At 44.9% G+C, this 23,653-nt stretch overlaps 2 protein-coding genes across 3 annotated transcripts in view; one reads left to right on the forward strand and one right to left on the reverse strand.

Moving 5' to 3' along the window:
- rtn4rl1b (reticulon 4 receptor-like 1b) overlaps positions 1-14,031 on the reverse strand; it is a 105,954-nt gene extending 91,923 nt beyond the window's left edge. Inside the window, exon 1 of the mRNA XM_029170238.3 lies at positions 13,259-14,031. Coding sequence (XP_029026071.1) covers positions 13,259-13,271 — 13 coding nt within the window. The 5' untranslated portion in view covers positions 13,272-14,031. The remainder of the gene's footprint in view (positions 1-13,258) is intronic.
- Positions 14,032-14,057: 26 nt separating this feature from the next.
- dph1 (diphthamide biosynthesis 1) overlaps positions 14,058-23,653 on the forward strand; it is a 44,888-nt gene continuing 35,292 nt past the window's right edge. The window contains exons 1-3 of one of the 2 annotated variants that reach the window (XM_055513758.1): positions 14,058-14,193; positions 16,324-16,473; positions 23,095-23,158. In XM_055513758.1, coding sequence (XP_055369733.1) covers positions 14,151-14,193; positions 16,324-16,473; positions 23,095-23,158 — 257 coding nt within the window. In that variant the 5' untranslated portion in view covers positions 14,058-14,150. Of the gene's footprint in view, positions 14,194-14,592; positions 14,752-16,323; positions 16,474-23,094; positions 23,159-23,653 lie in introns of those variants that run through there. The other variant, XM_029171577.2, reaches the window with a different exon arrangement.

The raw sequence follows: 23,653 nt of genomic DNA on the forward strand, positions 1-23,653 counted from the left end.
GCCCCAGATTCACAATCATACTGGGAATCACAACACTTTTTAATAATTCAGGATGAATGGAGGAGGAAAGAAATCTGCAGAAAATAAGGAAGCTGAAGGAATGACGAGTCCCAGTGTGGAGACACATGGCGGCTGCAGGGTCACGTGAGCAGAGGATTGTCTTTAGCGTGAAGGAGCTTGACCTTGACCTTGGCTCCACTTTGACGTCTGCGTTTCATCTGCGGCTGCGCTTCAAACGAGGAGAGCTGAGCATTTAGCTGAACATCGGCTTTAGAACCTCTAGTGGTGGGTGGGAGACGACGCTCTGTACGTACCTGAGGACACACTCCAAGCGCAACAACACAAAGAAATGAGCGCCGGTGCAATTATTGCGGTTTCGATTTTTCAATTTGTCAAAGCACCTGACGCATTTCTCATACTTCCCCTTTCGGGTATAAGACTCCATTCTAATTGGGTTTTGTCTCAAATGAATCCCTTCACTCGGTTGTTCTACTTCTCCCAACTCTCGCCCCAACCAAGATCTCATTAGGGTCCGCTGTTCTTAATTTCTTACCACCGGCAACAAGGTAGTGAGAAAAAAAAAAAAACTTGCCAATTAGTCGGCGCCCTTGTGATTTTGCCACTCTCGCTAACAATTCCAATTTACATTAATTATTCATTTTGAGGCCGCGCACACAGTTGTCCCGCCAGAAGGACCTGAAAGAGTGGAAGTAGTGCGGCGAGATCCAATCACGTTCCCCTTTCGTTTCAAACACCGTCACTTAGAGCTCTTGTGTTTTTAGCGTCTTGTTATTTTCAGCGTCAGAAATCTATTATTTATTTTCCAGCCAAGTCATTTCAGTGATGGTTGCCTGTCTGTAGCATGTGCTGCATCAGCTAATGCTTTTCAGTGACCTCCGTGACCTTTTATTTTGCTTATAAATCAACACACAAAATAAAAGCGGGCTGCGAGAGAGGTAGGGGGGGGGGGGTGATTCGACATAAATTTTATTTTGCCAAGTCTTTGTTTATTACTGTGACTGGGGGATGCGTTAGATCTGCTGGCGTGTTTACAGGACTGCGGCTACTGAGCATTCTGGGCCGAGGGGTCACAGGACTGATGTGGAGGGGTCGCGACCTTTATGTTCAGATTTAGTCCTCGTGGTACACCAATTTTCTTTTGCCAAGGATAACCCCCCCCCCCCACACACACACACACACACACACACACTCATCTGAGGCATGTCTTATTAATCATGAACCAAAGAAAAAGAAGGGAGCAGAGGAGGGATGCAGCAGGGTGGAGCTTGACTACAGGCTATAAATCAACACCAGCCCAGACAGATGTTGCACACTTGTTGCTCCAACATGCAACCACTGAACTGGCTCAGATGTGGATGGAGGAGGCCCATTATTTAGTTGTAGCAACAGAAAACCTCAGCCACACTGAACCCGCCTTAGCTTCCTTTTATTCATCTCCTGTTCCAGTCAGATCAGACTTTAAGGTGCTTTTCTTTTGTGACATCTAAAACGCAAGACCTTGTGCCTGTCTGATCTCCTTACACCTCGTAGCCAGTCTCATGGGCTTGAGTTTCTCAGAAAGTAGGGCTTCTGCAGTGAGTGACTTCAAATTAAACTGGTCAGCTGGTCAGTTTCAGTCTCTCAATGGAATTATCACCTACAGTACCAACTACAGTAACAACCATCGTGTGTTCAAATGTGAGGTTCAGACAGGATTTGAGCTTGTTTTGATTGTGGTTTAGTGCCATGGAAAAACATAGTAAATGACTTGCTATAATCAGGACATTGTTACATTTTACTAGGGCTTTGTCAGTTTCATATTTAGCTCCTGTCTTTGTTTGGCATGTTTTTAATGACATAAGCTTTTGACACACCTGAGCTGATTTACATTCAGGACTGCTTATAAATAGAAAATATTCAGGACTTGGAAAAGCAGCTAATGATGAAGACACTAATGTAGACACATCATTTTAAAGTACTATCATTTACTAAATGTTTACGTCTAGTTTGGTTGTTTCAGAGCTCCTCTGGTTTGACATGTATCACGCGTTCCATTTTTCTGCCACATCAGCTGCAGCTGTTTTTACAGCACAGAAGTAGCTGTCATGTCAGAGGCAGTGGCGTCCACTACACCTTCCAGGTCACAAACACAAGAAGGTGACATGGCAGAATGCTGAAGGGAAGGTCTTAAAGGATGTGTCATCTTACACCACTCAGCAAGTTGACCATTGTGTTGCATTGTCCACATGAGCACCTAATGGGTCCAATATTGAAATATGTGCAGTTGTGTTTTGATGACATTACATCAACAGGTTTGTTTCTCCAGTTTGGGGTCAAGAGAAACAAAGGGGAAGTTTATAGTACAAACTGTTTTGTTTCTCACCTACGTATGTGATCATAATATCACATTCCTACGGAGGACGCCATGGGCCACGCGGAGCAGAGGAGCAGTGTATGGAGAGACAGAGCTGGAACCGCTCGCTGTAGCTCTATAGAAGTGCCTGCACCTGCTAAGTGGGAGGCAGAGTGCTGAAGGGGGCTCATGCATACACGGATGTAACAACAATGGTGTGAATGTGTGTGTGTGTGTGTGTGTGTGTGCCTGCGTGTGTGTGTGTGTGTGTGTGTGTGTGTGTGTGTGTGTGTGTGTGTGTGTGTGTATATGTGTGTGTGTGCGCGCGCGTGCGTGTGTGTGCGCGTGTGTGCGCGTGTTTGTCTGTGTGTGTGTGTGTGCGTGCGTGCCTGCGTGTGTGTGTGTGTGTGTGTGTGTGTGTGTGTGTGTGTGTGTGTGTGTGTGTGTGTGTGTGTGTGTGTGTGTATACACCTGCAGCCAGATCATCTGTACCCACACAGTGCCAAGAGCTATTCTTATCTGCCGGATAATAGTGCCATCATCGCATGGTTTCATAAGCTGATCTGTGTTGAGATGAGAAACGGAATAAATGTATGCATTCGAAAAGACAGCCGTGAACCAGGCTAATGCGTGTGTGTGTGTGTGTGTGTGTGTGTGTGTGTGTTTGTGTGGACCGCTGTGATTGGCCCTGACAGATGGGGCTGTGGGTGCGCCTTCTTCTCACTTCCACATCGCGAAGCACGGACTGCGTGGAGACTTTCGGGACGGGAATGATGTTTACATCACAAACAAGGTGTGAAATTTGGAAATAAACACAGCTCGCTGAAACGGGGCTAATCCTGTCAACGCAAGGACTGGAAGCACCGTCCTGCACTTTTTCTACCAAGAAAATCATTTCCAAATTATAAACACGTTGTCCTTTCAGCTACTTGGTAAAACCATTAAGGGGCTCATTTTTGGGCCTCTTCTGCACCGGCGCGTGGAAACAGCCTCAGTCTTGGAGGTCAGTGGGCTTTTCACGTCCACAACAACACGCCAGGAAGCCGCGATCAAAGCTGGTCCCCCTTCTCCATCCTCCTCGTTCATGCTCTGTTTTAAGCCCTACCCATTTCCACAGCTCTCTGTGCTTGTGGCTTTCCTTCATTGTTGACAATGTCATCGAATCTATTAACTTCCCTTTGACCGGCTCCCACTCTGCCGCAGCAGCGCAGCCTTGCTCTGTTTAAAACCACCACATGCAGGCGCATCCGTCGCACATACCTGCTCGCCTTGTTTTGCGGTCTCTCGTAGGAGAACGTTCAGTGTCCCCCCCCCCCCCCCCCAGACGCCGCAAAACTAATATTTAAAAGCAGAATGAATGAATCAGCCTGTCAGAAAGCAGCCACACGCAACGCCGCGTGACAGAACAAGCACAGTCTGCCGTTGGTTGGTGATGCCGTCCACCCGCTCCTTAACCCACAGCCACTCTGAACCCCAGCATCCTGAATGGGTGGAGCAGCCGTGACATGCTGCTTCACATAAGTCTTCTGCCTCTTTCTGCCGCTATGAAGTGAGCAACTACTGTAAACAAGCCTTTAATAATGCTCCTTTTGTCACCTTCTCCTCGGCGCCTCTCCCTTTTCCCCCGACGCCCTGGTCTTTGAGGGACGGGGGAATTCATTTTGGCAACGGCGAGAATTGGCGCGCCGACACGCAGGGATGAAGAGACCGGCGCTTATTATGGCCCAAACGCACGAGCAGGCGTGTGGGAATAGAGATGCGTAAATGAGCTCCACGCACCCAGCGCGCTTCTTTTCTGGGCTGTTGTTTTGCTCTTTTAAATAATTGACAAGGCTCCGCCGGAGAAGACGGGGACAAATCTGCCCAGTTAATGTCCCGGCCGCAGGAGTTTTCGCAGCAAACGCTATCAATCCCTCCTGCGTGGAATTGTTACCGCCGTGGCAGTTCATAAATCTCATGCAACCCCAGCCCGGCGATACGACAAGTCACTGTTCCACCAGCGCGCTGTGTTTATTGTTTCACTGGAGAGCTGGCAGGAGATGACATCTGCTATGTTTACCCTCCAGATTACGTCCCATTTCCCGACAACAACGCTCCAACGTCAGGCCGGTCGCGGGGACGTATTAGCATGATCGCTGAGGGCAGAGCGGAGGCTCTTTGGGGCCGACTGGGGAATAAAGGGAGTTGTAGTTTTCTTGAGGGTTGTCGGGGATGAGATGTAGGCGGTGGCGTGGCTGCGTTTTCCTGGAATCCTCCGGGCGCGATTGAAGCTGTGCAGGATGGAATGTAAATCGACCCTGCTGCTGAGTTCCCCTCAAAAGCAACGGCGGCCTGGACCACAACGTCGCCCGTCGTTTGTAATTCTTACGGCAGGCGCCGTGTGTCACAATGAGCGCGCCATTAAGGCCCAGCCAGCGCTTTGTACTCTTAACCAAGTACCCCAATAATTAACACGCTTATCTGAGACACACAAAACAGCACCTTGCACCTCTATTGTGAGTCCGACGCCCAGCGTTTGTGATTCAGGGTCCTAATGGCGGCAACGGTCCCCGCGAGCGAGGGCCAACGCTGGAGAGCGATGCTCGTTAGAGAACGAAAACAGGCAAATGTCAAGGACGCCGCTCTCGTTCGCAGCACGAGAAGGAGAGCGCGTAAGTGTCCTTTCTGTAGCACAAATAGTGTTTAATAGTATTTTAACGGAGCCAGGTCAGCGTTCACACTGACTCGGGCACGTGTGGAGGAACATAGGAGCGACACTGACCCAACTCCTAATCCCAGCTCATTCTTATTGTACAGTCTTAGTAAGGTCAAAATATGGCTCTGCTGCAATAATGGATGAATTTAATACAATTCTAAGACAACTGTGATACATTTGCATATAAAAAGACGCGTGATTGTGGAAAAGACCTTGGACTGTATTCTGTAATTAATACAGCTGTCCTTCTCAGTCCTGCCCTCTAACAATAACACTCATTCACTCTTGTTTTCTATCGTTTGGATGCTGTAGTAAATTTTTACTCAAAGTTTCTCAAGCCACTGTTCACTCTACACTACATTATAATATTTGTGGCCAGACTGAACTTATCAATTACTTCTATGTAGTTTGGTTTTAACTGACCAACCTCATCACATTGTGGGATATAATCAGAGAAAATGATTATAAATAAATATTGATTACCATTTAAAACCTGGAAACACTTGTTGAATATAATTCAGGAGCACAGTTGTTTGTTTTAAGGACCTGCCAATTAGTACAAGGAGATTTTTTTTAATGCAATGTAGAAACATTATGTATGCATAATAAGACCAAGCATGGAATTCATTGGCGTGCGACCTACAAGGCCTAACATGAGAATCTGTCATGCTGCTTTCAGATACAACAACAGGGACCAAAAGTACTTTAAACAATTGTTGCTGGTGATTTTTGGCCTAGTTCTTTTCCAAGTAAACAAGTTAAAATAAGGATTAAATTATTAAATGACATAGGACAGCAAGTTGCTGGGTCTGATTCAGAGTTAGAAGGAGGCCAGGCATCCGGCTGTCTCCAGCCTCACGGTTCATCACTGCGTCCATCTCAACAGCGGGAAAATTATCTGCCTTTGAGGAATTCATCTCGCCACTGTGAGTAACTTCATGTATTTGTTTAAACCGTGTTGCTGAGTTCGTTCCAATTCTGCTCAGCAATCTCGGTCCACTGTGTGTGACAGTGGGACATAATTAAACATATGATGAATTCAAGGGAAATTCACCCAAGTTCCAAATTTAATCTAATCACCCGGCAGCTGCTTCGAGGGGAACTCAGCTCTAAGTGGTTGTAGGGTGGCAATATCACAGAGCACAAAGTGGATTAATATCACAGGGCAGAATTAATACTAACTGAGGCTATTACCCGAGCTCTGGCTGTTCCTAACAATCAGACATGACAGAAACACAAGCACAAATAACATTTATCAGAACGCACAGATGCACACACCAACCAATGCTACACCTTTAAGCAAGAACGTGCACGAAGCAGCTGGTCTGTGGTTCAATCCCCACCTATTATTACAGATAAATCCTTTGTCTTTTATTTGTGCCACTGCCCTTAAATGTCTCTGCACATCCCTGTTATTATTATTATTATTATTATTATTATTATTATTATTATTATTATTATTATTATTATTATTATTATTATTATTATTATTATTATTATTATTATTATTATTATTATTATTATTATTATTTTAGCCTCTCTGACTGAAAGGATGGGATGGAGCGTAGTGAGAGTTCTACAATGAGTACAGCTGCCTGTGCTCGTGAGCTCGCTTACAGCTACAGATCTGTCTCTTCACCCGATCACAGACAATCGGTGTATGCGACAGACATGTCCATCCCAAGCCTGTCGTCACCTTTGCTCTGTCTTACGGCGATGTGCCACTCTATGTCAAGAAACCGCTAACTCTCGAAGCCGAAAGGGCAGATGCCCAGGTGCCGCGTGGCTGAATTGCTGTCCTCAGCGCACAAAAGCAATGTCACCTGGGAAAAACGGCTCAGGAAGGGGAAGAGCTGTCAGAGCAAACGGAGGAGCACCTGGGATTACTGTCAACAGTTTCCCGGACAGGCTCTCTTTTGCCTGTTCTCCACATCCCCCGCGTCTCCTAAGATCCGTGGCATCCTCGTTGACATTGACCTTTAAACTCCAATTAGCCACTTAATCAGAAATTAATTATTAATATTAGGAAAACCAACAGGGCTTACGCTGTTTGTCTCTTTCACCTCATTATCATCCGCTAATGACCATCCCTGCATCTCATTTCCACAGCGAAAGCCAAGGAGACGGCGTTTGCGGGAGGATCTGGTCATATTTTTGGGGGGTTTAGGGGAAAAAGAGGTGGTGGATTTGTTTCTTAGCCCATTTGCCCACCAGTAACTCCTCATTGGACTCAAGTCTCTACAGGCTGTGCTTCAGTCTTCAGCTACAAGAGCAACACAAGCACTTCTGTCCTCAAAGCCTTTGTGCCCTAATTTGACTTAAAATGGTTGACAGGAAAAATGAAATGGCTCCACGAGTTAAAAAAAAACAAACAGATCAAGACTTTAGAAAATCCCGTGCTTTTCAGTCAGTCTCTTCTACAAATAAACAAACAAACAAACAAAGAGCAAACAGACACAGCACATACACTTGTCACCACTCTGGGGCGTTTAGGGGCATCTGAGTGTTGGCCCCTAATAAATAGCTTTTGAATTTGATCTTCTTGGGGAAAATGAGACGCTTGGAATGCAGAGGTGCGTCGCACGCCACTTTAATAAATGTGACTCAGCAATCCCGCCGTCAATTACCCTTGACACTGCGTTTTATAGGCCAGCACCACCGACTAGACATCCATCAATTTGTTCACGTTTTGACCGCCTCATTCTATTAGGTCCCAAAGAAAACAAGCGTTTGCGCGCAAGCTTCCATTTCCTGCGTGGGGTTTGATTTTTTGATCAGCACGTTCTAGCGTTTTAATCAGAAACGGTGCAGAGGGTTTTAAGCCCCCAGTCCTCGGCGGCGCGTCAGACAGAGGTAGAAGCGTTTCCCCCCGCGCTATTTTTTCCCAGGACTTAGGGAGATTTGGCGGATCACTTTGAGGTTGATTTTTTTGCTCCCTTCCACGTTATCCTCCTCGCGTCGCCTCAGACCTCCTCCCCTCCGTCGGCGGTCGGCGGCTGCCTCTCAGCCCAACGTGCAGCAACGCCGAGTTGACAAGGAGTGATAGCAGAAGGCCGACACTGCGCGGGGATTAGGGAGATGATTATTTGAGTGGAGAATCTTTTCTCTTGAAATAGAAGTCTCTCTGAGCCCCTGACGATGGCGGAAAGTTTGCAGCACATCCCAGTGACAGATGGGCTTTTACTGCTCCTGCGCAAATTTGCGTTGACGTAGCTAATCGGCTGCGTGAAGCTGGCTTCAGGGCAGTGGTCAAATCTGCTGCTCAGCAAATAAATAAAAAAATAAAATAAATAATTGTATGTTCATGAAATCACATGTTTGTGTTTCATTCATTGGGTAAAATTCGTTAATGTCAATTAGATTCTAAGCAACATGTGAAACATTAGTGGCCTGGTAGCGTTGACTTGGTTGCCGGTTCGATCCCACCAGGTGTGTCCTTGAGCTCCTCGGGCTTGTGTGTGGCAGCCCACTGCTCACAGCAATGGATGGATGGATCAAATGCAGAGACACCATTTCCCCATGGGGATCAATAAAATACGTAATAATAATAATAATGCCTTAGTAAAATGTGCGTGGAATTGATTTTCTATAATAAATACGGAACTTTTATCTTTTTTCAAGTTCTTATCTGTTTTGTCAAAAAATGCAGATACAGCATTAGGACCAGATTACAGAAGACATTTTGTTTCAGACAATATGCATCATGTTTATAACCACATTAAAATATATTGTTGTCCCCAGAGATGCTCAAGCAGCGTGTAGCCAAAGTTTTTAAAGGCCAAAGTGCCTCAAAATGATTTTTGTTATCAATTGGTGTCATGTAAATAAACTGAACTGCACTGAATTGAGTACAGTTAGCGATCCATTGTTGCTGAACCACAGAGTAGAGCTGTTACAACCCTCTTTGTTCACTCCAGAGAAAAATTCCATTTAAAAAATGCTCATCACGTCAAATGAAGCCAATGCAAATGCGTTTCCCAATTAGTCTTATCTCACAAGTCTGACACTCACAAAATGAAACCTTACCCCATTTGTGTGTGTGCGTGTGTGTGTGTGTGTGTGTGTGTGTGTGTGTGTGTGTGTGTGAGAGAGAGAGAGAGAGAGAGAGAGAGAGAGAGAGAGAGAGAAAGAGAGTAAACGTATGTCTTCCCTGATGAGTCCTTCACATCGCTATTTAGGAAGCTGGTGGTTGATGATGGATTAGCTTAAAGTTCAGGTACAAGGGCTGAGGTACAACACCTCGCGACGATTCTTAAAGCTGCTTATCGGTGATTCTTGCATGTTTTAGCCCGTTAAGTACAAATTATGCATTTCTTACTGTACATTGCATCCCGAGCATCTGTAGAGCGTGGAACCCAGCAGGTCGTGAGTGATTTCTCCCGGCAATCACTTTGACTTCCCGCCAGCACAGTGCGAAGCTCTTTTGGGAGACGCCGCTGTACAAATTTCCAACAAATAATCCATCACGCTGCTCATTAGTTGCCTTCATTTCTGTTACAGGTGACACTGCAGCGAGGAAATGCCTTGTTGTGCATTCAGAAGGTTTCTACAAAAGCTCAGAGATCTCTGATGCCGTGACATGTGGCGGAAAATATTTGAATAGTCAATTCTCGCTGCAGCTCCAATAAAGGGGCTGTAAGGGGCTGTGAGGGGGCTCTCAAGCATGTTTGCAAATTGATTTTCGTGTTATTCTAAGATGAAGAAAATCCTCCTGGCTGCCTCTGGGAATGAGAAAATCTTTGACATGCAGGTCAGCGGTACATTTTAGTAAATGGGCACGAGAAAGCAAAGCATGAAAGACGGTTGACATATGTAGGATAAATGCAATCAGACAGGCGTGTACGTGTGTTTTCTTCGGGTTTGGCTCGTCGCACTCTGACAGGAGCCTTTCTGCTTCTGCGTGTGTGAGTTGTGACAACGTGGCTCATGTGTCATGTGTGGAGCCTAAAAGGTAGCGCCACGCTCTGGCTGCGCCTCCTTCAAGAACCCTGAATAATGTAGTAGCTGCTGCTACATGTAAACACTGTGGTACATTGGACGAACGGCTCGTCCTCTCTGTCTGAGAGCTGCTCTGACAGATCATCCCGCGCGCACACGCCACGGCTGAGCGCCTCGGATGAATCGAGGCGCTCCTGCAAGCGAGTCGGGGCGATCGAGGGACGAGGCCGCACAGAGACGGAGCGGCGGCTGCACGGACGCCCGTTTCCCCGGACGCGCTCGCGCACGTGGCCCGTTGGGTAAACGAGAGAGATCGGAACCGCAAACGCCGGCGTCGCTGTCCAAACACCGATACCACCGCTGGGTTGTCCCACCTGCGCTTCGACAAACACCACGGACGATTCGCACAAGTCTGGCCGCATTCGTGGATTATCTGGACACGGACAGATCTCGTTGCGGTATCGAACCCGGACCGGTTCGTGGCTGCAGAAGACGACATCAGCAGCCGGTTACGCACTGTACAGGACAGGAGCATAGATTGGGGGCAAAGAGAATTAACTCAAGGCGCTCCGCTCACAATTAATTATCCCTTTTGGGTCTTACATTGTATTTACACTGCAAATCACTGTACTACAACAGAAACAAGGAACAATTTGAAGGAAACAGAAATCTCCATGTACAAGAAGCAGACAAACCCAACTTCTAAGACCAGGCTTCAATCTTTTCTTTGGCTAAAGTTGATGTTTGCAGATAGTTCAGTCACTCTGAACCATGTCTTAGTTAATCTACACTCTTGGAAGCCTTTTTCATACACTCATCCGTTACATTTCCCCCACCTTTCCTCCCTTACATGCTGCTGCATGGGACTAACATGCACTCCCTCACCTCTGCCTCTCTACAGGTGTCATTGGACTCAGACCCGCTGCCACTGGTCCGTCCATCCTGCCTGGGTTCTGTTGCTGCTTGTCGTTGCTGTCTGTTGTCCCTTTCTCTCATCTCCATCCCTTGACCCTGATGACGTTGAGCCCGGTTCTGCTGGAGGTTTCTTCCTCTGGAGCATAGAGGGAGTTTTTCTTCTCCACCGTTGCTATTAAACCTAATACATTAAAAATGTCATTTCACTTTCATTTATTGATTGAGCTAAAACCTTGCTCAAGTTGGATCAGTTGAATTTTCTACATAGCGTTATGTGGGGTAATAAGCCTATCTTTGTAAAGAGCCTTGGGATGTTGTTTGTTGAAGATGTATATATATAAAAGAAAAAATCTAATTATCTCCTTACTAATCAATGCCCCTCCATGTTTTTGAGCCCCCACGCATGTGGAGCTCTGAGGTTATCATAAAATCAACAAGCCCAAGCTTTTATAATAGTAATTAGGTACAGCTGGCCTCCATATCACCTTGAGAGATGCTGCTGGTGGGTGTCAGTGAAGACACCTTCCTTCCTGTGTTTGTCAATGGTGTATATGTCACAGTAAATGCTGCGTCTGATGCATCAGCCAGGCTCCCAGGAACGTGTTATTTTAGGTGCAAAAAAATTCTAATTCACTGGAGAAGTTCTGCCAACGCTGACACATCTCTGCTTCACTATTGTGGCCTCAGACACGCTGGCATCCTGAGCACTTTTGGCAGAGTGGTAAAATCTGTACTTTGAAGTTGTTTGTCTTGAATTAAGTGATTTTCTGTCTGGCCCTGTGCGGCGGCAAGACAGCTGATTCACATACACAAACCTTGGACGGAGCGCGGGCGACGCATGCCTGGAGTACAAAACCCTTAGACGCCAATCACGCCTGGTTTCCACTCTCGGCTTAAATGTCAAACACATGTGACCTGGGGGAAATCTGTTGATGACAACATCACCTTACGAGCCGCAACAGCTTTTACCAGCGCATCCTTTAGGTTGACACAAAACGGAGACAGGCACGTTTGCTCAGACATTAAGTCCTAAATGGCTGCTGCTGAAGAGCACACAAAAAGAACCACACATCTCATAGATGATAAGAATGAGCTGTTTGCTTCTCTGAGAGCCTAATCAGTTATGAGAAGCTGTCAGGACGCAGGTTCAGACAATAGCTCTTCCCTCCAAGCAGCTACAGCTACGGCGCTCATCACCGCGCCGAGCTTCATCTCACATATTGGAACGGCCATAATCGATCTGATGGCAGCCACAAAAGCACGTTGTTTCTCTCTGCCCCTGAGGCAGACGGCAGAAAGACACCCGCAGGCAGAGACCGAGCAGATGGTTTATCACGTGAAAATATAAATATGACACAAGCGGTGAGTCTGGCACGGTGGCCCCCGCCGTGCAAGCGCGTGTTTGTGGTTGCTGGTGCGGGTCCCAGACGTTTGGCTGTCTCCTAGCACGCCTAAATGGTACAAAATGGCAAAAGTGCAAACCACTGTGGTTCTAACGCATGACGAACTGATAAGACTAATGCAGAGGCTGCTAAAGTGGAGACTAGGGACCTACAGGAATCCCTGAAGGGCTCCACAGGCCCCAGGAAAATGAGAAACCATTTAGATTCACTATGATTTCCCTCTTTCCGTGGCAGAACAAAAGGAGACTGCATTAGTCTATGCTCATCTATTATCATAATATCTATTTATTATGGCAAAAAGAGACAGAAGTGTTCATTAGAAGCAAAGGTTATCACATAAGAGCCTGGGGTCTTGGTATCTGTCTGGGGGATCCTGATATTAAAAGTTTGAGGACCTCCTGCGTCTCATATGAGGCGGTAAAGGTCTGGGGTGTTCATATAATGTTGCCAGCGGAAAAATAACCCCGTGAACCGCGGTTTGATCCGTCGCACCTCGACGTCCTGACACACAGCGGATAATAACACTTGGAGCAGCGCGCACCGCTCAGAGAGATAGCCCTGTGACCCGGGTACAACTCATAAACTGCAGTGCGGCATCAGCCGTATTAATATCACATAGTCGCCCCCCTCGTTTCCTCGCACGGATGAATATTTAATTCTCAGCCTCGACGCGTGCATGTGCAAAATGAAAGACGCGCCACAAAACGGCGCACGGTCTGCGACAACGCACCTGCGGAGAACGGCGGCGGGCGTTATTAGATGGCATGTGGTTAAACATGTGCTTCACAACTGCACAAAGTAGCGGCAGCGGGTCCGTCTCAGCCCACAGTGGGAGAAGGGAGAACTGTAGCCTGTGGGAGACGCTGCCTCGCAGGCTGCGCGCTCGGCTTCCAAAATGGGCACAGCAGGGAAATACGCGTAATGATTCCGGGACCAAAGTTAAGAATTACTCACCCCTTTTGAACATCTTGCAGGCCTAGGTGGGTTTCGTCTTCTGCCCTGTGAGAATCATCTATTCTTATATTCCACACTTAACTTGTGCGCTACAGTTTTAAAGTTGCTCTCGCGTCTCGTCGTGGTTAACGCCGGCTGTCGCTCCTCGGAACTGTCCTCCAATCCAGCGTGTTGAGTCGCTCTGCGGGCTCCGATGGACGACGACAACAAATAATAATAATCTCCTTCTCCGAAAAGTCTGGCGAACCTCAGTGGAACCTGGAAACGAGGCGGCAGCCGTTACAAACCGGACGCACTGGCATCGTCCGCTCTGTCCAAAATCATGATGACTGCAGTGCGCGTGATGAGCACACACTAGTCCGATACAACCGCTGATAGCCAACTCCTCTAAACGCGAACGACCGTGGAGGCTGAAAATCAGTTGCGGTGAGCACAGACTGTCTCCAAGAACCACATGCAAGTGGCCAATCTCCAAATTGTCTCCCGGTGCTTCAGAGTCGCTCAAATCGCATCACATTCGTTAAAATCTCTAATTAACATAAGTTATTTGGATCCACATTCCGCCTCTGATGTCGGATTATACGCGCGGTTTCCTCAAATCCTCCTTAATAATGTAGACTTTGATGCCGTCGGTTTGCTTAAACGCCCTCCGTTTTTCCGCTCTCCTCTCCACTCGTAATTGTTACATTTCTCTGATCTTGTCTGTGTAGATCTCTCCGCTTTCCACCTATGGATCAGAGCTGGCTGATGCGCTCAAGGAGGGAGAAAGTATGTTGTACTGCCTCAGCCCATCCACCGGGCAGCATCCTGCTCCATCACTTTCACCGCCGCCGTCCCTGTGTCTGCGCCAGCCCCAAACACTGCTCCCTGACACCAGAGGTCTTCATAATAAATGCAGCAGGCGATAACTGCCCCAAAACAGCAACGTTTACACGGTAGATAAAACAAATGGAATTTGTGAGGGTTTCTCATACGGTGCCATAAGGTAAAATTAGTAAAAATGACCATTATTCAGACATATTTCCTTAATTTGAATTATGTATTATGTATGCATATGGATATAATTTCACACACACACACACACACACACACACACACACACACACACACACACACACACACACACACACACACACACACACACAAGCGCGCGCACGTAAATAGAGTAAAGCTTAGTGTGTCAGACTCAATCAGAATAAGACAACACAATTTCTTTATTTGTTGCTGTTTTTATTTGATATTTTACTATGCTGTAATAACACAAACATGACGTCTAAATATAGGTAGCCACACATGCTATTTGTGTCGTCGTGAGCTGCCTCTTCGTTTGTCCCGTTCACTGACATCAATTCGTCGGCGATCGACTGATCTTACCTGAGCTCTCCGGTCGATTAGTTTTGCCTTTCGGTGCTCACATGTTTCATGTTTTGGAGCAGAAAACATGGCAGCCCCCACCAGTGAAGTCCAGGTTGTTCCAGTCAAGAAAGCCACGGGTAAATAATAAAGCGGCATATAAAATAAAGTTTTATTAGAGTTATCAATTGGTGTAACTCGATACCACGCCGCTGGTGTGTGGCTGAGCCGTCCGGTTAGCTTGTCAACGCTAGTAGCATGGTGTTGGGTCAACTTGTATACTCGTCTGACATACCACAACATTGCCATTGAGATATTTAATTTAGTGCAACAGTAGCTCAGAGACCAAAATGACGTGACAGTAGCTGCGTATATGACCATAGCTGCGTATATGTTGCAAATAGCCGTAAAACACAACTGTTTAGGATAAACACAGTTATATTCAAAGCAGTGTTTGTTCTGTGGTTGCTCTGTTCAATGTATGCGTCTTAGGGTTAAAGCGTGCTGAATACGCTATAACGGAACTGCCTGAGAGACTGACCACGCACGGTTTCTACAGGATTCCAGTGGATGTGATGTACGGTCAATGCTAATGGTTTTTACGTTTCAAGGGGAAACGGGTTTTTCCAGCTGCATGACATCGCATATGCGGGCTAACGTCACTGAAGAAAGGGTTTTTCAGGCGCGTTTCAAGCCGCCTTCACACCGCAGAGTGGTCTGAGCTGCCACAAAGCCTCACACATTGGAGGAAAAGATGCTGGGACATTCTTAGATGGGTGAAAGTGACTCCAGGAACAATACACTCTAGACAGGAGCTGCTGTTGACAGATGGATCTGGAGCACTCATTTATTTAGAATTCGATTATTATGCTTGCTTTTTTTGTTTGGAATTCAGAAATTCAATTTCTACTGTTGAAATAGCACAAATCATTTGAGCAGTTTTTTAATTACACAGCTGTTATAGAAGGAAAACAAAACATGTCATGTCTGACTGGTGCCAGAGATGTACCTATATTGGAATTGGTTTATCACTATTATGAAAGTTTTACACGTAATCATATGTGAAAAAATATTGTCGAAACGAAATGTTTGACTCAGCATTGAACTTGTCACCAAAAAGTCAGTTGGATTAAGTAGATTCAGAGTAAAGTTGTCCTAAAACAGTGGAATGAACTGCCCGCCAATTAAAAGCTCCGACGTCCAGTAGCACACAGGATGCTGTGCCAAAAATCCAGTGCAGTTTCTGTTTGAGAGTAAATACTGCCTGTGTCTTGGAACGAGTGGAACTACAGTATGCCAGGTTAAGAAACCTCCATATAATGAGAGGAAAATTTCTCTCTGTGTTCCTCCTCTTTTTAAATGACATTTCACGCTCCCCAGCAGCCTCTGGAAAATAATTTGAAAGGATGAAACAGCGACAAATTTGTGGTGCAAATCCAATTCCCAACACCTCTTACCTTATTATATGTGTCCCGTCTGTTCAGTGTTCTGTGGTGCATTTTGGGTTAAAATGTGGGAAATGAACAGTTCTGATATGTCTCACAACCCTCCACACCGAGAGAGCTCATCCAAACCTGCGAATAACATTACTCTTACTGTGAATGGACCCATGTCTGACCAGTTTGTCTGTAAAGTTGCTGCATTCACAGTTACATACTTAATGCTTCAATCTCTGCACTGCTGTCATCCCAATCGTTTAACTTTGCTTTCAGTCCGAGGCCCACGGCGGGCAGTCAATCAAATTCCGGATGAAATCCTGGAAGACCCACAGTTGCAGGAGGCGATCAAAGCCCTGCCTCCGAACTACAACTTTGAGATCCACAAGACGGTTTGGAGAGTGAGACAAGCAAAAGCTAAGAGAGGTAAGTTTTGTACTTCCTTACTTGTCTAATACAGTGAATGCATGTGGATCATCTTTAAAAATTACTGCAAACTCTAGTAGCGTGAAAAGATTTAAAATAGTCTTTAAGGTTCTTGCTGTTTTTTTTTCTGTTTGAAGAACATGGACATCCAGTAAATTTTTACTCACAATCTGGTGTAGTTTTAAAATTAGTTAGCACTAAATATGTGAAAGAATCTTGTTTTTGAGTTACAATTAGCTGTGGCGCACTCATGACACATTTACGAGGCAGGTCCCTGGAATGGTTTTCAATTTACCGACTGCAGAGTCGAGGGGTAATATGTGACCTTTGCCTTCTGAGTGTGCTTTACATCATCAGATGTCTTGTGCAGCGGAAGGGCGGACACAGAGGCAACAGCCATGTTAGTCCTACTGCTACCACTGCTGTAGTAAAGACAAAGGTCACTTCATCATTACTTTAGAGGAAATAGAGGAAATGACAGTCAGTCCCTCTAAAAGCTTTTTTGTTTTATTCTGATCAGTATATGAGATTTTTGGTTGTAACTACCATTACAGATGTACAGTATTAATGGTGAATTGACGTTTCCTGAATGTGTACTACTTTTTGTGGCTAAACTGTTACTGATCATTAACACACATGCTTATTACAAGGTTTTTGCAGCAACATGCTAGCGTACTGGTTTGATCTTAGTGACACCGTCATTTGTTTTCCAATGGGACAATGACCCCAAATACACCTCTAGATTACGTAAGAGCTTTTCATCCAAGAAAGAGAGTGGATCTAATATAGGATATAAATCCAGTTCAGAGCGTCTGGGATGAGTTGAACCAGAAAGCAAAGGGAAAAACAACCAATAAGTACTCAAACCCCCTGGGAACTCTCTAATGATTTTTGGAAAACCATTCCAGGTGAATACCTCATGAAACTGACTGAGAGAACGCCAAGAGCGTGTAGAGCTGCCATCAAAGCGAAAGGTGCCTACTTTGATGTTTACAAAACATTTTAATTATTGATGTTTATAAATAAAAATATGCAACACATCAGTTTCCAGTCTGATTAAAACATATAACAGCATATAGCAAACATAGCAGTGATGCTGACTCATTTATGTAACACAAAGGGATGAGTTGCAGTATAGAATCCACCCTCCTGGGTTTGTGTTGCTCTAATCATAATGCTGTAGATAAGGTTACGGCTTTGCTTTTACTGTGTTGTCTTTCTGGAAGCTTTACACTTGCTCAGCCAAAAAAAGGAGAAGGTGAAGCAAAGAGACGGAGCTTCACCTCCGGGGCAGAGTTCTTCTTGAAAAGGCTCCGTCCAATATGCGTTTCCTTTCCAAACCGGCTCCGACCCAGCCTAGTTTCGCCAGAGGCTAATTCGACTGTGTGTTTACTTCAGAGGAAGTTTCCCATGATAACAAACTCCCAAAACGAGATGACCCACTCTCAGCTTCCTAGAACACAGACTAAGCCTTTACAAAAACTAGATATGAGACATGTATTATATTATGATATAATATACAGTATATTAAGTCATCTTCCTTCTCACAACACATATCACAACACAGTGATATGTAAGGAGTAGCCCTTCTGGTCCAAGCCACACACTAGAGACATGTAGCACAAAATGCTATTTCATATAAGGCTGTTGTGTTTAGGACACATCCCACACAGGGCCTACACTGGGAACATGGAAGAATGTGTTCTGGTGTGAGGAATGGCCAGTGACCAAGGGTGTCTCTCATGGCAGATGTATTTCCTGATGACAGTACTCTCAGCAGGAGAGTGTGCCCTGCCACAGCCGCAAATCATTTGTGGAACAGCCTCCAGTCAGGGAAAATATAAATGTCGCTAATAGAAATGTGGGAAGGTATAGTGTTTTAGCTGTCGCTGCCTCGGGTGGATATGCAGATGGCAAACCAAGAGGACTGGATCATTTTGAACGCCCTATCCCCTGTGGGCAGCATGTGTTCGTGTGCTTTAGCTTGTTGCCTCTCCTTTTATGTTTTGCAACATTTTTTCATTTCTGTCAGAACTCATTTTTATTTCCTGAACCTAGAGAATGGGAGTCACCTCGTCACCCCTGTCCCCCTCTGTTCCTCTGTGTCCATCTGTTTCTCTGTCAGCCTTTGAACATCTCTAGAGCCCCATACGCTGAGCTTTTGAAAGCGAGGACTGAGGGATGTGGATTGTAATGTTATCTTAGGTACCCGGCCTGTTTTGCTGAGTTCATGCATATTCAAAACTTCTAATAGATGCTGCTGTGATGTACTCTGTTACAGCCCCAGTTAATTTGATTGAAACTAATTCAAAGTAATGTCTTCTGCTTTTGGTGTATAGTTAGAAAGTAAATATATGTAATTATAATATTACATATATTATAATTATAATATAACATATTAAACAGATCTAATATTTGTTGTATAGATGTGGCATTGTGTATTAAATTGTATTACTTTGGAATCAGACCTTACTTTGCTAACTTTACTCTTACTAATTTACTTTAGATAATGTAATACAGTACATAGAAGTACTGAATTACACATAGGGAAAAAGACAATTGCAAAAGGAATCTACACAATAAAACAGCCTCTTTTGATGTCTTGGGGGACCTTGGATCCATAAAAGTGTTTTCCGTGGGGACCGCGCCATGCCCGCGGAGTTCTTCTGTTTCCCAAGGTCTTAGCACAACTAAACAGCAGGCAATAAAAGCAAAGCACAGTTCAAATTTATTTTGAGACATTTTCCTTATCTCCACTATAACAATTGACATGTAGAGCTTTTAGTCTCTGCCTTTTCTCCTTCTGTTTTTGCATAAGACCGACTAAATTCTAAGTGTGTCATGAAGCTTTCTGTGGGTGCACATTAAACTAAACCTGCACTAACCTGTTCAGGTTGAGAGCACTTCAGTTCAACAACAACTGCTCCTTCCTTTACTGCCTATAAACAAATGCACTCCACTGAGCGGTCCCTGACTAACCGGCACGCTCTCCTGACAACAGGAGGGGAGCAGAGCCTGGTTAAAGTCATGTCTGCAGAGTGGACATGCACATGTGGATCTCAAGATGTGCCTTAAGTTTAGACTGGATTCTATTTCAAGCCTCTGTCAGATATGTTGCCCAAACTTTGTGAGGTTTGCGAGAGCTGGCTGTGGAGCAGCCAGGTGTAAGAAGATGAAAGGTGTAGAGATGATTTCAAGTGAGTCGCCTGCTTTGGCACACTTCAATACTGGGTCATCCTGTCACTGCCAGGGAACAAAGTAAAGCTTTAGAGAGCTATGGCTCTGGCTGAAAATGCGATCTGGAACACCTTTAAAAACCGCGGAATGAGCCGGTGAAGTTAGGACCAGACCACAGAAAGAGGCCGAGGATTTTATCTGGTGAAACAAAACCCCTCACAGCAGGAGGTGTGTCCCTGCGTTCACCACAGTAAATACAGATCATGGTCGTGTGAAGCCCCTGAAGGAGGATTCTTTTCCTAGGTGCATCTGATAAACTGGCGACCGGCCTACTGTATGTCATTTCTTTCCCATATTGGATATTCCGTAATTCTAGATCATATGATCATATATATGTGAGTAGAGAAAACAAATATCCATCGCCACCTGCGTCCTTTTCCTGTTTTAACAGTTTCCCTTCTTGTTGTTGTCGCCAGCTCCAACCCTCTTTGCACGTTGCCGTTTTCTTTCACACAGATACATTATTGTGCTTAGTTTACACACAATCTCTCTTTCTGGCTTTCTACTCTTCACACCTTTCCTACGCTTTTTTAGTTTACTTCTGATTGTTGACTTAATTAATTTTCCTGTTACCTGTGATGAAAGTAATTCATAACAATCTAGCGATTGACGCTTTCTGCAGATTGAGGCAGCTGGATATTTGCCTTGTGGGAAGTGTCACACGTGGCATGCCAAAGCATCGGATTGGCTTATTTTTTCACCCACTTTATAACCAATCAGCACGTCCGCAGGTCCAAGCGGCTCATCACATCATCCTCGTATGCACGCGCTCTCCCAGCCAGTCCCAGCTGTTGCATCTGACTCACCTTTTGCTGGGGGCAGCTGGCAGCGATATTTCTTTACTTCTGTCAGTGGAGGCAGGGGTGTGCTCTGAAACCTTTCTCTGTTAATAAACTTGCCCTTTCCTAGGTAATGACCTGTCTTTCAGTGTCTGTATGAGCGCTTGGTCATCCTTTAACCTTTCATCAGTAAGAAGCGCTCTCACTCCTCCTCTTTGCACCGCCCAATCTTTCCCTCCATCTCATGACCATCTTCCCTCAACCTCCTTGGCCTCTTTGTCTTCCATGGCTTTTATTGCCTAATGCCGTCTGACACCGGCGTCTTGAAATTGTTGGCGTGGTCATGTGAAAAACATTGCTGCTCTGAATTCAGTGGCTTTAGATGTCCACTGCGGTGTTGATGGATTTATTGAAGTAAGGTGTGAAAGGGTTTGTTCGGGAGAAAATGTCATGGTTGACTGAAACCAGGCTTTTACTCTCCAGGTTCCTGCTCCACCTGTCTGACATGTTGGGCGCTTCTCTGTGATCATCATGAATTCCTCCTCAACAAGTGGAAACACAGTGTAACACACTGACTTTTTTCAAAACCAAGAGACTCGAGTCAATAATGTAATTTTGATTTATCTACTTGATTTTTAAATATGGAAATGGAAAGAAAATGTTTTAACATTTAAAAAGGGGCACAATAAAAGTCCCTTGTTGCCAGTGCAGATACACTTTGCCGATTGAAATGACCATCATACAACTAATACAACTAAATAACATTTATATTATTCCCAGTGTTTTAAGTTGAACAGAACCAGAAATTGAAGTTAAGCTTATCATGCTGCTTTTTTCTTCTTAAAAAAGCACATTTGTTGATTGGATTATTTTCTTAACAAATCACTTAATAGACTGGTCAATTAGCAGAGGATGAATTGCCAAGTATTTGGCTAATTGATTAAATGTTTTCATTTATCAAGCCAGCGTGTCTGGCTTCAGCTCCTTAAGTGTGAAAAATGTGTTTTTAATGACAGAAAATTAACTCTTTGGTGGTGCTGGACTTTACATGTGTTGCATAAAGCTCAGCTACTGTAATAATGTGTACCTTTCACTTTTTTAAATTTCTGAAGGAAAATATAAACAAGGAACATTGTGATCACCGTATCAGCATATTTTCTGCACCTTTCATTACTTGTCTTTTGTCCTCATCATGCTGAGATTGAGAGTTATATTTGACATTATCAGTATCTGAGTTGTCTATGATGCAAAGTTATCGTGTTTTATTTGATGATAAAATGTCATGGTCAGTGTACAATCATCCCTAAACCACATGTATTATCACTTGACTTCTTATTTTAGGAGGTATTTTTATCTACTTTACACATTTAAGAAAATAGAAAGACATTTCTTGAGGAGCATGTAGAGGATTCACTTTGCCTGAGATGAGAATATGAAGATCAAACCCAAGCGTCAACAATGTGCAACTGAGCATCACAACCGGAGCAGATGAATAAAGTGATCGTCAGACGCATGAAGTTATTGTATGGACACAGTAACTTCATGCGTCATAATGTTGTGCCTGATCCGTGTTCTGAAGAGCTTTTCATGCAGTCTTAATACAAAGAGAGCCTAAAATGACAACGACAACAGCAAATAGTAATTACATTAAACTGAGGTTTAGTGAAAAACTCCAGTGGACACATTGACTCACAGCAGCTGATTAGGGTTTGAACATAATGACCATATAAACACAACCCTCTGTTGCAGTGGTTTCAATGGCCCAAATGATTGATTTGTTATTGCTTTATGTCATTTCTTTCTCCGAAGCCCACACATTTTTTTCATGTATTATTCGTGTTGAATGCTTTCCATATTATAGCAAGTCACTTTTGCCCTACAAAATTGTTAGAGGTGGTGAATGTCAAGTCATTCTGAAGCCTGTATTTACATTAGCACAATGTGTGATGTCACCAGCAATTCATCTTTTAAAATGAAAGGTAGAAAGGAGAGAACAAGCCGTGCTTCTAGACCTTTCTGCCTGTTTGCATCAAAAAACATGCAGAGACAAACGAGGCACAAGCCACTTACAATACATTCTGCCTTAACTGAAGTTGTTGCTTCATCTGAGTTACTTTCACACATCAGTAGATCAGTGGATCCCATGTGTTCAATATGTAACACCATAGCCAGGGGTGAAGCTGGTTAATTGGTTGCTTTAATTAAATTTCATACCGGCTCCGCCAGTGTTTGAATTTTGACTCCAGCTTAGAATCCTAAAACTTGCGAGGTGTTGGTGAGGGAAAAGGTCTGTGTTGGAGGCAGTGGCAGGGAGACGGTAGAGCTGAATGCTTCTGTACAAGCCATGAGCTGCAGAGGTTGACTGGCTGGCTCTATACCTCCAACGGCCCGACACTTGCTAAAATAAACCAACAGACCTGCTGTGGCAGTGGGGAAATTGCCCTGGAACATCACTGTTTTCTGTCAGCGGAGCCCACTTAAGCGGTAGCAGGTGCTATGTATAGCTGCGCTGCCCAGGATGTATCGAATCATCTTTGATGCCGCTGCCTGTCTAATGACAGTATGTAACTTTGCTTTTTTTTTTTTCTTTACCCTCTATCTCCAGTGGCTTTGCAGCTACCAGAAGGCCTGCAGATGTTTGCCTGTGTCATCGCTGACATCGTGGAAAGGTAAGTCGGCGGCAGGTAGTGCCGGTGCACTCGCTCGCTCCGCTATTGGAGAGGCGGGGAGCAGGTGCAGGAGTGAAGCCATCAGTGCATGATGTCGAGCGGCCGCGGCTGCTCGGCGCTCATTAGGAGAGCGGCGGCTTTATCGTAATTCTCCGCCTCGGACTCAATCAGGGATTCAGCGGAAAATACACGGTTTTAGGACGGGAGCAGATATCACAGCTTCCCTTCCTCTCAGTCGGAAGAGGGAAGTGATATTATTCTTGTTAATTACTTCTTAGTCCAATCTGCATATGCCTATTGCACCCCAGCACTTCATCACACAGATACCACAGTGTTTTTTTTTTTTTTATTTGTTCATCCTACAGTGAGAAGTGCTTGAATCTGCTCCAGCCGTAATAATTTGTCTTTTATGCCACACTGTGGTTTTTCCTCCACCGTGCTAAATGCAATTTATACTTCAGTGCTTCTTGAATAAAAACACGCATCCTGACACAC

The sequence above is a fragment of the Betta splendens genome, chromosome 13, assembly GCF_900634795.4.
Source record: "Betta splendens chromosome 13, fBetSpl5.4, whole genome shotgun sequence".
Classification (NCBI taxonomy): Eukaryota; Metazoa; Chordata; class Actinopteri; order Anabantiformes; family Osphronemidae; genus Betta; species Betta splendens.